At 35.6% G+C, this 15,316-nt stretch overlaps 1 protein-coding gene across 3 annotated transcripts in view; it reads left to right on the top strand.

The window, feature by feature from the left end:
* The window catches only part of SLC4A10 (solute carrier family 4 member 10), a 212,870-nt gene that overhangs the window by 156,427 nt on the left and 41,127 nt on the right, over positions 1-15,316 (top strand). For all 3 annotated transcript variants that reach the window (XM_047870584.1, XM_047870583.1, XM_047870585.1), the window contains one exon: positions 10,768-10,873. In XM_047870584.1, coding sequence (XP_047726540.1) covers positions 10,768-10,873 — 106 coding nt within the window. The remainder of the gene's footprint in view (positions 1-10,767; positions 10,874-15,316) is intronic.

Genomic DNA, 15,316 nt, shown 5'->3' with positions numbered 1-15,316 from the left:
CCTAAGTTAGGGATCCCTGATCAATGGTTTGGATACCATCTATCAGGAAGACCTTGAAGTTTTACCTGGCAGATCTCTGAGTAGCTCTCCAGACCATTGACTTCCTTACTCCCACATGCTTAGTTAGCTGGGAATCCCATAGGAGATTGGGGAACGGGGCAGGGAAAAGGCAGGTAGTATTTTTGTTCCTCCCTCAGTGCCTTCCCTTTACTTTGTTCTCAGAACCATTTCCAGAGAGCCAAACAATTTCAGGAATATGAAATATATCTCTTTCCTCACAAGTTTGGAGCCCCTAGACCTAACCATTTAAAAAGTTTATTTTTTTACATTTTTTCAAGTTCTAACAATTTATGCAGAGAAAAAAGACTTGCAGATACCTGTCCTTTTTACAAAATTTCTATACTTATATAATAAGAGTTTTTAGAAAAATGAAGTTGTTGGTACCTATTTGTTTTCTAACTATAACTGTGGGCATAGTTATAAATATGTTAATTTATGGATTAATGCTATACCTTGTCATCCCCTAACCTACCTGGTCTTTCTTGAAATAGTAAAATATATATCATTGGGGCCAATATCCATGGTTCCAGAATATCCTTAGCCATCTGGCTCTGGTACAGAATAAATTTCGACTGGAAATAAGACAATGGTAAGTAAAAGAAGCTCCCTTTGCCCACCACGCCTTTCAATGGACTGGCTCCATTTTTTTTAATGTTTATTTTTGAATGAGAGAGAGAGAGAGAGAGAGAGAGAGAGAGAGAGAGAGAGGCAGAAAGAGAGAGGGAGACACAGAATCCATAGCAGGCTCCAAGCTCTAAGCTGTCAGCACAGAGCCTGACACAGGGCTCAAACTCATGAACTGTGAGATCATTAATATTATATCAAAGTACTTTATAACCAACATAGAAAACTTATATAATGATAACTACTTTGTATTGAGTACTAAATTCTAGGAATAGTGCTGGCAGCTTTACATATATTATGGTACATCTTTCAAGCCTCAACACAACCCTGCACAATTTTTATAACTAGATTTGATGTGTGATGAGTTCATAGAAACCCGAAGAGGTTGTGTGATTTTCTGAGGTCAAATAGGTTGAAAGGGATGAGTCAAGATCCAGCTCAGTATTTCCAAATGGAGGCTTTAATTTTCTTTCTACTCAGAACTAAGGCAACAACATTATTTACTGTTCTTAAGAATGGTAGGTGGCATTAAGAAAAGGAGAAGAAAAAATACTAACTAATCTGTGGCTTCAGCAAAGCTGGCAAATCACCCTTATAAAATCAACGCTTATATTTTAGAACAGACCACCTACCTGGAAACCCCTGGGCTGTTGATGGACCTGAAGTTGCTTCCATATCTTGGCTATTGTAAATCATGCTGCAGTAAACACAGGGGTGCATACATCTTTTCAGTTTAGTGTTTTCGTTCTCTTTGGGTAAATACCTACTAGTGGAATTACTGGATTGAGTTATTTCTATTTTTAAATTTTTAATTGAAGTATAATTAATATACAGTATTGTATTAGTTTTAGGTATACAATATGATTCAGCAGTTCTATACATTTCTCAGTGCTTGTCCTGATAAATGTATTCTTCATCCCCATTTATCTATTTTACCCATCCCCCACCCACCTCCCACTTTGGCAGCCACCAGTTTGTTCTCTTTATTCAAGAGTCTGTTTTGTTGTTGTTATTCTCTTTTGTTTGTTTGTTTTGTTTCTTAATTCCTAACATGAGTGAAATCATATGGCATTTTCTTTGTCTGACTTAGCACTATATCCTTGTTATTGTAAATAATATCCTTGGCCATCCTTGTTATTGTAAATGGCAAGATCTCATTCTTTTTATGACTGAATATCCCATTGTGTGTATGTTCCACATCTTTATCCATTCATCTATTGACGGGCATTTAGGTTGTTTCCATATATTGTTCACACTGGAGCCAAGTAGTATGCAATAATTTCATTTCCTTCTCTATGGCTCTAGTATCATGACTCCTAGGCCATTAATACAATGTTCTGAATACATACTTCCAGAATGATGGCATAAGGATCTCTGAACACCCTCTCTGTGGTGAAATAACCATACCTGTGAACAACATTTTAAAAAGCAATAATGGGGGTGCCAGGGTGTCTCAGTCAGTTGAGGTCTGACTTTTGATTTTGGCTTAGGTCATGATCCCAGGATTATAGGATCAAGCCCCACGTTGGGCTCCATGCTGAGCCCTCTCTCTCCCTCTGCTCCTCTCCCCCCTTGTGTGCCCTGTCTCTCTAAAATAAAATTTAAAAAATAATGGAAAGTCTGTGGAAATTGTCTTAACAGCATACAGCAAATAAAGAAACATTTATTTATTTTTAAATATTTATTCATTTTTTAAAAATTTTTTCTTTATTATTGAGAGACAGAGAGACATAGAGCATGAGCAGGTGAGGGGCAGAGAGAGAGGGAGACACAGAATCTGAAGTAAGCTCCAGGCTCTGAGCTGTCAGCACAGAGCCTGATGTGGGGCTCGAACTCACAAACTGAGTTCATGAGCTCAGCTGAAGTCAGTGGCTTAACCAACTGAGCCACCCAGAAGCCCCCTATTCATTTTTAGAGAGGCAAAGACAGAGTGTGAGTCGGGGAGGGACAGAGAGAGAGTGAGACACAGAGTCTGAAGCAGGCTCTAGGCTCTGAACTGTCAGCACAGAGCCTGACATGGGGCTTGAAACCACAAACCATGAGATCACAATCTGGACCGAAGTCAGACACTTAACCACCTGAGATACACAGGCACCCCAATAAAGAAACATTAATTAAAGAAAATCTATTAAATCTTGGTAAGAACATCAAGTCTTCAGCACTGAGACACAACCTGCTTTCTCCTTACTCTGATCCTGGCTCAGTATGACAGAGGCTTCACTCTAGGCAAGTTTAGCCAAGAACATAGGGTTCCTTCTCCTCCTAGCTCCCAGAGGAGGACAGTGGTATCTTCTCAAGAAGAATACGTTGCCAGAATTTATTATTCCACCCCCACTTCTGCATGTGTTATGGAAGCTTAATGCTAAGTCTGTGCATCTAGGAGTTTAGGACTCCTTTCATTCACCCAGACCCCACCCAAAGGGTGGAGGTTCTACCTCAGACATAGACTCTGACTGCTGCCCCTGCCTAGCTCCCTGTTCCTAAAGCAAAGGAACCAGTCATTAAAAAGCATACCATTGTCCTTGCATCCAGCTCTGGAGTCAAATCTCAGAGATTTTACCCAAGGGGAGCCCCAAAATTCTCTCCAAAGAGATTGGTTTTCTTTGAAGCGGAGCCTAAACATGCTCTCAAAAATAATAGAAGTTTTGGTGGAAAGCAGTTAAGACGTGGTAGGTAGCTGTATGAGAGATACAGACTGAACAATAGGCTAGCTAGTGTACCAGAGAGAACCAGGGGATGAGACAGTTAAGAAGAGCCCTTCCAGGATCAGAAAAACTTCAAACAATGACCTCAACGGCAGAGGAGCTACAATTTAATAGGATCAGATCACCAGAGCAATTTATGCCAAGGTTATTGTCAAAAACAATAGAGCAATTAGCCAGCAATTAGTGGAGCCCAATAGCTGGATGTATGTGGCAAGCCCTACAACAACCACAAAAACAATAAATATACAGCATAGTGAAGAATCAAAACCAGCAATGTTCTTAACATCGTGGTCAAATGAATTCTCCTTTTTAACATTGCATGAGCTGCTCAAAATCATTCCATGTTTTAGTTTCTTCCTCTTTGGAATATGCTTTTCTTGTAAAACCTTGTATCTTTCTTGGAATTGCTGACTGCCTTCTTTTTCTCCTGCCTTCTGTGCTTCAATGTCTTCAATCTTTTCCAAGAATTCAGTAATTCTATCCTATTGGCTCTTTATTAAAATTTTAAGTATACAGTACAGCAGATGTTACATAGCAGATCTCTAAACATTTTCATATTGCTTGACTAAAACTCTGTATCCATTGAACAATTCCCCATTTTCCCCTCCTCCACCCCTAAAAACCACTATTCTACTTTGTTTCTATTAAGTTTCACTACTTTAGGTACCTCAAATAACTGGAATCATAAGGTATTTGTTCTACTCTGACTGGCTAATAAGCCACTTAGCATATTTTTTTCAGTGTTTATCCATGTTGTAGCATATGACAGGATTTCCTTCTTTTTTCAATGCCTGAATAATATTCCATTATGTGTATATACCACATTTTATGTATCTATTCATCTGTAGATGGACATTTAGATTATTTCTACCTCTATTATGAACAATGCTGCAATGAATATGGGAATGCAAATATATCTTCATTATCCTGATCCTGGCTTCAACTCTTTTGTATAAATACTCAGAAATGGGGTTGCTGGATTATATGGTAGTTCTATTTTTAATTTTTTGAGGAACCTACATACTATTTTCTGTAGTGGCTGCACAATTTACATTCCTGACAGCTGTGCACAAGGGTTCCAATTTCCCCACCAACACCTGTTCTTCCCTCTTGTTTTGTTGATTTTGTTTATCATGGTCATCCTAACAGGTGTGAGGTGATACTTCATTGTAGTTTTGATTTGCATTTCCCTGATGATTAGTGATGTTGAATATTTTTTTTTATGTAGCTGTTGGCCATTTGTAGGTTTTCTTTGAAGAAATGTCTATTCAAGTCTTTTGCCCATTTTAAATCAGGTTATTTTATTGCAATTGAGTTATAGGAACTCTTTATATATTTTGGATATTAACACCTCATCAAATACAGTTTGTAAACATTTTCTCTCATTCCATAGTTTGTTCTTTCTGTTGTTTCCTTTGATATGTAGAAGCTTTTTAGGTTGATATAGTCCACTGAATATTTTTGGTTTTGTTGCCTGTGATTTTGGTGTTACATTCAAGAAATCATTGCTAATGCCAAAGTCATAAAGCTTTCCCCCTGTTTTCTTCTAGAAATTTTATAGTCTCAGGTCTTATTTTTAAGTCTTTCTCTATTTTGAATTGGTTTTTATATACAGTGTATGATAAAGGTCCAGTTTCATTCTTTTGTATGTGGATATCCAGTTTTCCCAGCACCATTTTTTGAAGAGACTATCCTTTCCCCATTTGTAGTTTTGCCATCCTTACTGAAGATCTTTTGCTTGCATAAATGAGGATTTATTTCTAGGGTCTCTATTCAGTTCTGTTGGTCTATATATCTGTCTTCATGCCAGTATCATACTGTTTGATTATTCTAGCTTTGTAATGTGTTTTGAAATGAAGAAGTGTAAGACTTCCAACTTTATTCTTTTTTTCTCAAGATTGTTTTACCTGTTCAGGGTCTTTTGTGGTTCCATATGAATTTTAGGATTATATTTTTATATTTCTTTAAAAAATGCCATTAGTATTTTGATAGGGATTTTATTGAATTTGTAGATCACTGGGTAGGTAATATGGACATCTGAACAACATTAAGTCTTCTGATCTATGAATGCATGGATATTTTTATGATTAGATAGACATGATTTCATTCATGTCTTTAATTTCTTTCAGCAGTGTTTTGTAGTTTTAAGTGCAGAAGATCTTTCATGCTTTTAGTTACATGTTTTCCTAAGTATTTTATTCTTTTTTTTTTTTAATTTTTTTTTCAACGTTTATTTATTTTTGGGACAGAGAGAGACAGAGCATGAACGGGGGAGGGGCAGAGAGAGAGGGAGACACAGAATCGGAAACAGGCTCCAGGCTCTGAGCCATCAGCCCAGAGCTTGACGCGGGGCTCGAACTCACGGACCGCGAGATCGTGACCTGGCTGAAGTCGGACGCTTAACCGACTGCGCCCCCCTAAGTATTTTATTCTTTTTGAAGCTGTTGTAAATACAATTGTTTTCTTCATTTTCTTTATGGATTGTTAGTTTATATAAACTCAACTGAATTTTTTATGTTGATTTTTTATCCTGCAATATTGCTTAATTCATTTATTACTTCTTTGACCAGTGTTTTTATCATGAAAGGATGTTGAGTTTGTCAAGTGCCTTTTATGCACTTAATAAGATGATCATATGATTTTTATATTTTATTCTATTAATGTGGTATATCATACTGATGAATGTCTCTATGTTGAACCACCCTTGCAATCCAAGGATAAATTTCACTTCCTCATGACGTATGATCCTTTTAATGTACTGTTGAATTTGGTTTGCTGGTATTTTATTGGGGATTTTTGCTTAAATATACATCAGAGATATGGCCTTACAGTTTTCTTGTCTTATAGAATGTTTTCCTGGCATTGGTATCAGGGTAATGCTGACCTCATAAAACGAACTTAGAAGTGCTCCTTCTTTTCCAGCTTTGTGAAAGAGTTTGAAAAGGATTAACATCACTTCTTCTCTAAATGTTTGGTAGAATTCACCAGTGAAGCCATCTGGTCATGGGCTTTGTTGGGAGATTTTTTATTACTGAATCAGTCTCCTTATGAGTTATAGGTCTGTTCAAAATTTCTATTTCTTCATGATTCTGTTTTGGTAGATTGCCTGTTTCTAGGAATTTGTCCATTTCTTCTAGGTTATCCAATTTGTTGACAAATAATTACTCATAGTAATCTCTTAATAGCTTTTAATTTCAGAGCCATCAGTTGTAATGCCTCCTCCTTCATTTCCAGTCTTGAGTCTTCTCTATTTTTTGCCTTAGTCTAGCTAAAAATTTGTCACTTTCATTGATCTTTTCATAACACAAACTCTGTTTCATTGATCTTTTCTATTTTTCTAATCCCTTTCATTTATTTCTGCTCTGATTTTTATTATTTCCTTTCCTCTGCTAACTTTAGGCTTAGTCTGTTCTTCTTTTTCTAGTTCCTTGTGATTTAAAGTTAGGTTGTTTGAGATTTGTCCTCATTTTTTGTTTTTTAATTTTTTTTTCAATGTTTTTATTTATTTTTGGGACAGAGAGAGACAGAGCATGAACGGGGGAGGGGCAGAGAGAGAGGGAGACACAGAATCGGAAACAGGCTCCAGGCTCTGAGCCATCAGCCCAGAGCCCAATGCGGGGCTCGAACTCACGGACCGCGAGATCGTGACCTGGCTGAAGTCGGACGCTTAACTGACTGCGCCACCCAGGCGCCCTGTCCTCATTTTTAATGTAGGCATTTACTGCTATAAACTTCCTTCTCAATACTGCTTTTGCTGTATACCATAAGTTTAATTATATTATATTTTCATTTTCATTTGTATCAAGATATTTCCTAACTTTTCTTTTGATATCTTCTTTGATTTATTCATTGTTCAAGAGTGTGTTGTTTCATTTCCATGTATTTGTGAATTTTCTGGTTTTCTTTCTCTTACTGTTTTCTGGTTTTATTACATTGTGGTTGGAAAATATATTTAGTATGATTTCAGTCTTTTAAAATCTGTTAGGCGTAGCTTTGTGACATAACATGTGATCTGTTCTGGAGCATATTTTGTATGTACTTGAGAAAACTGTATTCTGCTGCTGTTGGCTGAAATATTCTATATACGCTGTTAGGTTCATTTGGTCTATAGTGTTGTTTAAGTCTTCTGTTTCCTTATTTCTCTTCTGTCAGGATGCTATGCATTGTTTAAAGTGAGGTGTTGAGAACTTAAGAAAAAAACAAATGAGCAAAAGGGAAACGAGAGAGAGAGAGAGAGAGAAACCAAGAAGCAGATTCTTAACTATAGAGAACACACTAATGGTTACCAGAGGGGAGGTGGATGGGAGGATGGGTAAAATAGGTGATTTTTTAGTCTTTTGTTCTTTAACTTTTAGATCAGGATTAAAAGTGATTTGGGGGGCACATGGGTGGCTCAGTCAGTTGGGTGTTGGACTTAGGCTCAGGTCATGATCTCATGGCTCGTGGGTTCAAGACTTATGTCAGGCTCCTCACTTAATGTGGAGCCTGCTTGGGATTCTCTCTCCTTCTCCCTCTCCTTGCACCCCTCCTCCTCTCTCTCTCACTGTCTCTCTCGAAATAAATAAAGTTTAAAAAGCGATTTTTGACACCCCTCCATTACAGTAATCTTTTGTGTCTGTATACTTTCATATACTTTTGTGTTGCTTTTCAGGGTCTGTTTGCTTCGCACTGAAGAATTTCCTTTACCATTTTTGCAAAGTAGGTCTAGTGGTGATGAACTCCCTCAGCTTTCCCCCACCCCACTCCCCTGCCCCCAGTTCTGGAACATTTTTATCTCTCCTTCATTTTTGAAGAACAGTTTTGCCAGACATAGCATTCTTGGTTGATAGATTCCCTTTCAGCACTTTGACTATATCATCCTACTCCCTTCTACAAAGTTCTTGCTGAAAAATCCACTGAAAGTCTTATGGAGGTTCTCTTACATGAGAATTGCTTTTCTCTTGCTGCTTTCTGAATTCTATCTCTTTGACTTTTGACAGTTTAATTATAATGTGTCTCAGTGTGGATTTCTTTGAATTCACTGTGATTGAAGTTCTATGGGCTTCTTAAATCCGGATGTCAGTTTCCCTTCAGATTTGGAAAGCTTTCTTTAAGTAAGCTTTTTGTTCCTTATTCTCTTTCTTTTTCTTCTGGGACTTCCATAATGTATATATTGGTCTGCTTAATAGTATTTCATATAATTCTTAGGCTTTCTTCATTTTGTTTTTCATTCTGTTTTTTCTGACTAGAAAATTTCAAATGGCTTATCTTTGAGTTCACTGAGTCTTCTGCTGGATTGAGCTTAATGTTGAATTGCTCTAGATAATTTTTCAGTCTAGTCATCATATTTTTTAGCTCCAAAATTTCTGTTTGGTTCTTTTTAGTATTTTCTATCTCTTTGCAGATATTCTCATTTTTTTTGTTCATTGTTTTCTTGAGTTCATGGAGAGTCCTTATCATGGTTATTTTAATTCTATGACAGGTAATTCATATTCCTTTATTTCTTTAAGATGAGTTTTTACAGATTCATTTTTTCTTTTCTTTAGGCCTATTTCATGTGTCTCATTACTTTGTGATGGGATTGGCACATTTGAAATAACAGCCATATCTCGTACTCCTTATGGACTGGCTTTGTACAGCAGAAGACCTTACTAATCAGCTTGACTAAAGATTCTTGGAAACTCTAACCTTTTTTTGTTGGGGGGGGGGGAAATATAACTTTTCTGGAGAAGGGAAGTATTAGTGTATAGTTGTAGAGGGAGGATATCTGGAATCAAGTGTATAGTCAGACTCTCAATTAGTTTCAACATCTTCAGCTTTACCTTTTACTATACTTCTTTGCTTAGTATGAGCCCTTGTCTTAGTCCAGACTTTCTTTGGGATTCTCCTGAGCAAGACTTTATTGCATTTGGAAACCAAGATTTAGAGTGTTTGAGTGGTCTTCCCATGGCCATGCAGCCAGCAAAGAATAGAGCTTTATGTACAGCCAGCCTGTGCCTGGGACTTAGTAACCTATAGTTTTAAATAAATTGCATTAATGTATGTCTACTACTGCATCTCAGGCTCCTTTGTTTCCCTTTTGCTATAGCTCTCCCTCTGCCACCATGGGGGTCACTGCAGCTGCCCATAGTAGCCAATGCTTCTATATCGCAGTCCCTTAAAACCTTTGTCACCAGTTTTCTCACTGGAACACTTTACCCTCTTAGAGGTCCAACCCCAAGTGAGCCCAGCCGAGGAATCTTCTAATCTTCCTTAGTGAGAGCAGGAAGCATGCTTTTTGTGTGTCAAGTAGAGTCTCTTGCAATAATAAATAGACACCCGATATTCTTTGAAGAATAAGTGAACGAATAAGTGTCTGAAGTAGAAGACATAAGAGAGACTATTGTCTAATTAGGCAGAGGGATTTACCAAGTAGAAACTATAAGATATTTTTCTACAGAAATAATATTAGTAATGGTAGTCAGGTTCTATAGTTTGATTAATACCACTAATACAGCAGTCCAAATAACTTTTAAGTTATGTAGTATATATATATGGGTTAATCTGGGAGTCCAACCACCATTTTTATAAAATGCTTCTGTAAGAAACTGTTTTCTGAAGGACAAATAGTCAGCTTATGAATTAATTTTTGGAAACAAACAATTTGTAAATTGAAACTAACATTTGAGACCATTGGTAATTTTTTCTTGTGTCTTCTTCTGATTTATTTATAAAGTTATAAAGAACCGTGAAGTCAAAAACTGTTTTCTATTACATAGTAACAGTACTATGCCCAAATCTTGCATTTTCTGTCTTCTCTTATCCCTACCTGGCATTCATTGTGTTACCTTCTATATAGTAGGTATTAAAAAAGCTTTCGTGTACTGATTGATTTTTTTGAGACCTAGAGTACTTGCTTCAGCCTAATTAGTAAAACTATAAATGACTTTTAGAATATAAATTAACTACAACTTTAATTGATATGGTTATATAATATTAATAAAAATAAGTAATTTATAATAATTTGGATATAATTTGGATATAATAATTTGGATATTTATCATTTTTACCACATGACTTACAATTTAGCGGCAAATTGTCATGGTAAAGGCTAGGAGGCATCCTGGTTTCAAAGGCCCCCCGAAGCCTTGTGTTCTAACCAATACATTTAGGGATTTCCTGTCACTGGGACAGAGAGGAAATGACCTCTCTCATTTGAGGAAGTACTATAGAGTAGTCTAATGTCTAGATAACAATATATCTATCATGCTTTCTGTCTTGGAGTTTAGGATGACCTAACTACTTTTCTCTCAGATAGAGGAAAGTTATAACTGGAGAAGAAGAATCCATCACACATTTGTTTCAAGTACAGTGACAAAAGGTACTTAGTTCACAAAAGACACTTATTTTGCCTTTTCAGGTGTAACTGTGTAGAACCGCATAATCCTAGCAATGATACATTGAAGGAATGGAGGGAGTCCAATATTTCTGCTTCTGACATAATTTGGGAGAACCTAACTGTGTCGGTAAGTTAAACACTGAAAAATAAATCATATATTGGATCTTACTACTGTAAGGGCTTTTGTTGACATTTTGAATGAATTATTGCCACTAAGGTAAATTATTTTGAATGCATAACTATTATACAAGTAATAGTTTTGTGTTAATTTTAATTTCGTTTTTAGGTTTTCATTAGCAAACTGGGGTTTTCTTTCATTATTAAGTTTTACTAATAGTTAGTAGGCCTGAGTTACTCTAAGAGCAATCATAATATGGCCAGATTAACTGAAGGCACATTAAATAAGAGTAGTGTTGACCTAAATGAAACCATATGGCAGAAGTAAGTCGGCCTTCTGTGTAAAGAACCCAGAATGCTTTTATTTCACTCTGTAATCCTGCTCCAGCTGTTCAGAATATGCTGAGGGGGAGGGGATGTTTGTTAATATTTTAGTATAAATATTGAAGTCTTAGGAAGAACAAAATCACTATTAACGAAATTCTGGCACGTTCCTCAGGAAGGGCTTTCTTACTTACATTTTCTTCTTATCTCTCACTCAAGGAAAGGAATGGCAATGATTTTTTCCCTATCAGGGTTAAATCCTGTACTTAAAAGAAAGGAAAATTTTGTCTTTCCTCTGTTTTGTGATTCTGCCCCTCCCCCACCCCATAGCTGCATTTCTCATTTCTTCCTAATCTCTTATAATGTCTGTGCACCTCTTTTTCCATCTGTATTTGCATTCTTCTGTTCAATCTAATCATAACTGGAGAAATTGATTGTTCTGCTTTTACTAAATGTTAAATAGAATCTGAATTATTCTAGTTACAAACATTACAATCCATAGCTCCTGCCACTTTACTAACCTGTATAAGCTCAAATTCCATTATAACCATCAGCATAATACTATATGAATACTAATTCATTGCATGAAACACCTATTTTAGCAAGTGAGCCCGTTAGTGGAACATAGAAATCTTTTTTTTTTAAGTTCATTTATTTATTTTGAGAAAGAGAGAGAGAGTGTGTGTGTGCGCATGCACGCATACATGAGCAGGGGAAGGGCAGAGAGAGAGGAAGAGAGAATTCCAAGCAGGTTCTGTGCCGTGAGTGCTCTGTGTAGAGCCTGACTGGGAGCGGGGGTTGGGGGGGGTGCTCAATCTCACAAACCATGAGATCATGACCTAAGCTGAAAGAAAGAGTCAGATGCTTAACTGACTGAGCCACCCAGGTGCTCCTAGAAATCATTTTTTTGTTTTTCAAATATTGTAAAACTCTAAGTATGATACCTATAGGAACATTTGACCTATTGCCTAGTTCTGCAAATTTCCCCCATGAAATGTTTTCTTTCAGAATCAAAATCAAATTGCTTACTCAGTTTAAAATTCTATCTTGACCTATATTTTATGACCTATATTTATTTTATGACCTATATTTTTTCTTATACTAGTTATTTTCTCTAGAATAAACTTTCACTTATTCTTATTTTTTTTTCTGTTACAATTAACATTTAATTCTGTTCCATCTACTTGTCCCTAGAAAAATAACATTACCAAACTGTTTCCTTTTGGAGAGCCATTTAAATAGACCAATAAAAGAAATGTTGAACAAGAAAGAATGCTACAGTTACTTAGAATTTAGACATGGGATTGTGGTTGATCTAGTCAGCAGTGTATCTTCCATTTATATTCCCTTTGGTAGACTATAAAGATATTACATCTAAAGCGTCCCTTATGTACTCATCTTGGTGTCCTCTTCAGTACAGACACCCAGTAATTTAATCTCTAGATTATTTAACATGATAATTTACTCTATGTGTAATATATATTCTCTTAATAATTTAATGTTAAATAATAATATTCATTCTATGTAATGGAAAATCCTTAATAACCTTCTAAGAGACTCAGCACAATTGATCTGGCTGGCAATGAGTTAATTTTAGATATTAAAAGTTTTAGGGTCAAGCAGAGTACAGTAAAGAAATATTTTGCAATCAAAGCAAATCTTGCACTTTTTTTTTTTAAGTTCTGTACTAGGTGTTAACATTATGGCAGAAATTTTCATATTATTTTTCATTAGTTAAAAGCAGTTTTTGCAATGGGTAATTGCTAATCTTGACCAGAAATAGCCTTTATCACCAAAGGGAATGCTATACAATGAAAAAATCTTGTAATTTTTAAGTCAATGAAAACCATTAAATTTTTTTGTCTTGATTATAATTGCTGGGGTTTTTTTCAGTGTAATCCCCAGCATCACCAAAAGCATTTTATTAATAAAACACTGTGCTAATGGCTATCATAACTGGTTTTATAAAAATAGTGATATAACATTTACTTTATATGTTATTCATTTGAAAAGTTTTTATTGAATTGTTACATATCTCATGAATTGTAATTTATGCCTTGCTAACTCTGCAAGGGTGAAGAATTTGAGCTTTCTTTGATTCTTCCAAACTGCTATATGCATAGTAAGTATTCAATAAGCATTCAATGATTGTTTTTTAAATTTTTTTTACAGTTATTTATTTTTGATAGAGATAGAGCACAAGTGGGGGAGGGGCAGAGAGAGAAGGAGACACAGAATCCAAAGCAGGCTCCAGACTCCGAGCTGTCAGCACAGAGCCCGACGCAGGGCTCGCACTCACAAACCCTGAGATCATGACCTGAGCCGAAGTCGGACGCTTAACTGGCTGAGCCACCCAGGCGCCCCTCAATGATTGTTTTGAAAAGTAGTTCCATGTCACAAATTTACTACTTAATGCAAGTGTTTTATTTTGGTTCATTTTGTTTTTCAGCTTTATTGAGGTATGTTTGACAAATAAAAATTGTATCTATTTGAAATGTATAACATGATGTGTTCATATACGTATACATTGTGAAAGGATGACCACAATTAAGCTGGTTAACATATTTGTCTCCTGACATAGTTACCTTTTTTCTTTTCCTTTCTTTTCTTTTCTTTTCTTTTCTTTTCTTTTCTTTTCCTTTTTTTTTCTTTTCCTTTTTATTTCCCTTTGGTGAGAATTATTAAGGTCTACTGTCCTAGCAATTTTGAACTATATGATACAGTATTATTAATCATATTCACCATGTTATATATTAGATCTTCAGAATTTATTCATCCCACACAACTGAAGCTTTAGACCCTCTGACCAATATTTCCCTATTTTCCTTTCTTCATCCCCCATAGTCCTTGGTAATCACCACTCTACTCTTTGCTTCTATGAGGTTGACTTTTTAGATTCCATATATAAGCAAAGTCATAAAGTATTTGTCATTCCATGTCTGGCTTATTTCACTTAGCATAGTCTCTTTCAGGTTCATCCATGTTTTTTGCAAATGACAGGATTTCCTTCTTTTTTAAGGGTGAATGATATTCCTCTGTATATTTATACCACATTTTCTTCATCCATTTATCCATCAACAGACATCTAGGTTATTTTCATATCTTGGCTATCATGTATAATGTTTAACTCAGGTCTTTTATGGCAAGTTAGGATATGTAGGTTTCATATATATATATATATATATATATATATGTATATGATAATATACATATATATTAACAGTATGTCAAAATCAGTCATTCCTAGGCAAGGTTTAAAATATTCACGAGCAATTGACTAAAAATTGGCTAAGAATTGTCTCAGTGCTAGAATTACATATTTAGCTTGTATGTATATAAGGAGGAAGATGATAATGCCAACTTTAATTTCTTATTAATAAAATAAGTGGTTCATGTGTGTGTGTGTTTGTGTTTGGGGTATAGTTAGTATAAACCAGAAAATTAATGTAGAATTTTGTAGGTCACGATTTTTATTTTTAAATAGCATACTGCCCTCTACAAAGGAAGAAAAAAACCCCACCCTTTTCAAATTTGCTTTGAATTAAAGTAACAAGGCAAGCTATTGGCAATTTATTATAGATTATATGAGCACTGAATGCTCCTTTAAATGGCATCTATGTTCTTAAGAGTTGAGAAGAAGACCCAGCCAAGTCCAAGGAATATTTAGAAGACTTTTATATTGGCACAAAAGACTGAAGATGGCCACAAATCTATAGATTATGTGTTTGCAACTCATCTCCTAGCTCCTGTTTGTATTTAGCCATTCTGTGTAATCATGACTTTGCTTAATAATTGCTCTACCAGCATCTCTGGAGAGGAGCAAGAGAAGAGACTAAAAATGCAACCATTCACTTTTGGTACTTTGTATATTTTTTAAGAGTTTTGACAGAAGGAAAATTAAAACCATAAGTAAGGCTGGGAGGGTGTGGTTTCTTTGGTCTTTTAATTATCCAAATTATTGTGCTCTGTATTAGCTTAATATGGATAATTAGAATTTCAACTTTAGCTAGCAAGGAAGATATTTGCAGCTAAATTAGAAAAGGGGACACAATTTTTTAAAAATAATTATAAGGTAAGCTAACAATATTTCTCAAGAATTCTAGCCTTAGGGGTAGCTGTCCCAAATAGA

Source organism: Prionailurus viverrinus, chromosome C1, assembly GCF_022837055.1.
Source record: "Prionailurus viverrinus isolate Anna chromosome C1, UM_Priviv_1.0, whole genome shotgun sequence".
NCBI classification, from domain to species: domain Eukaryota; kingdom Metazoa; phylum Chordata; class Mammalia; order Carnivora; family Felidae; genus Prionailurus; species Prionailurus viverrinus.
The sequence above is the reverse complement of the archived record's forward strand: the minus strand, read 5'-3'. Positions and strand labels throughout refer to the sequence as shown.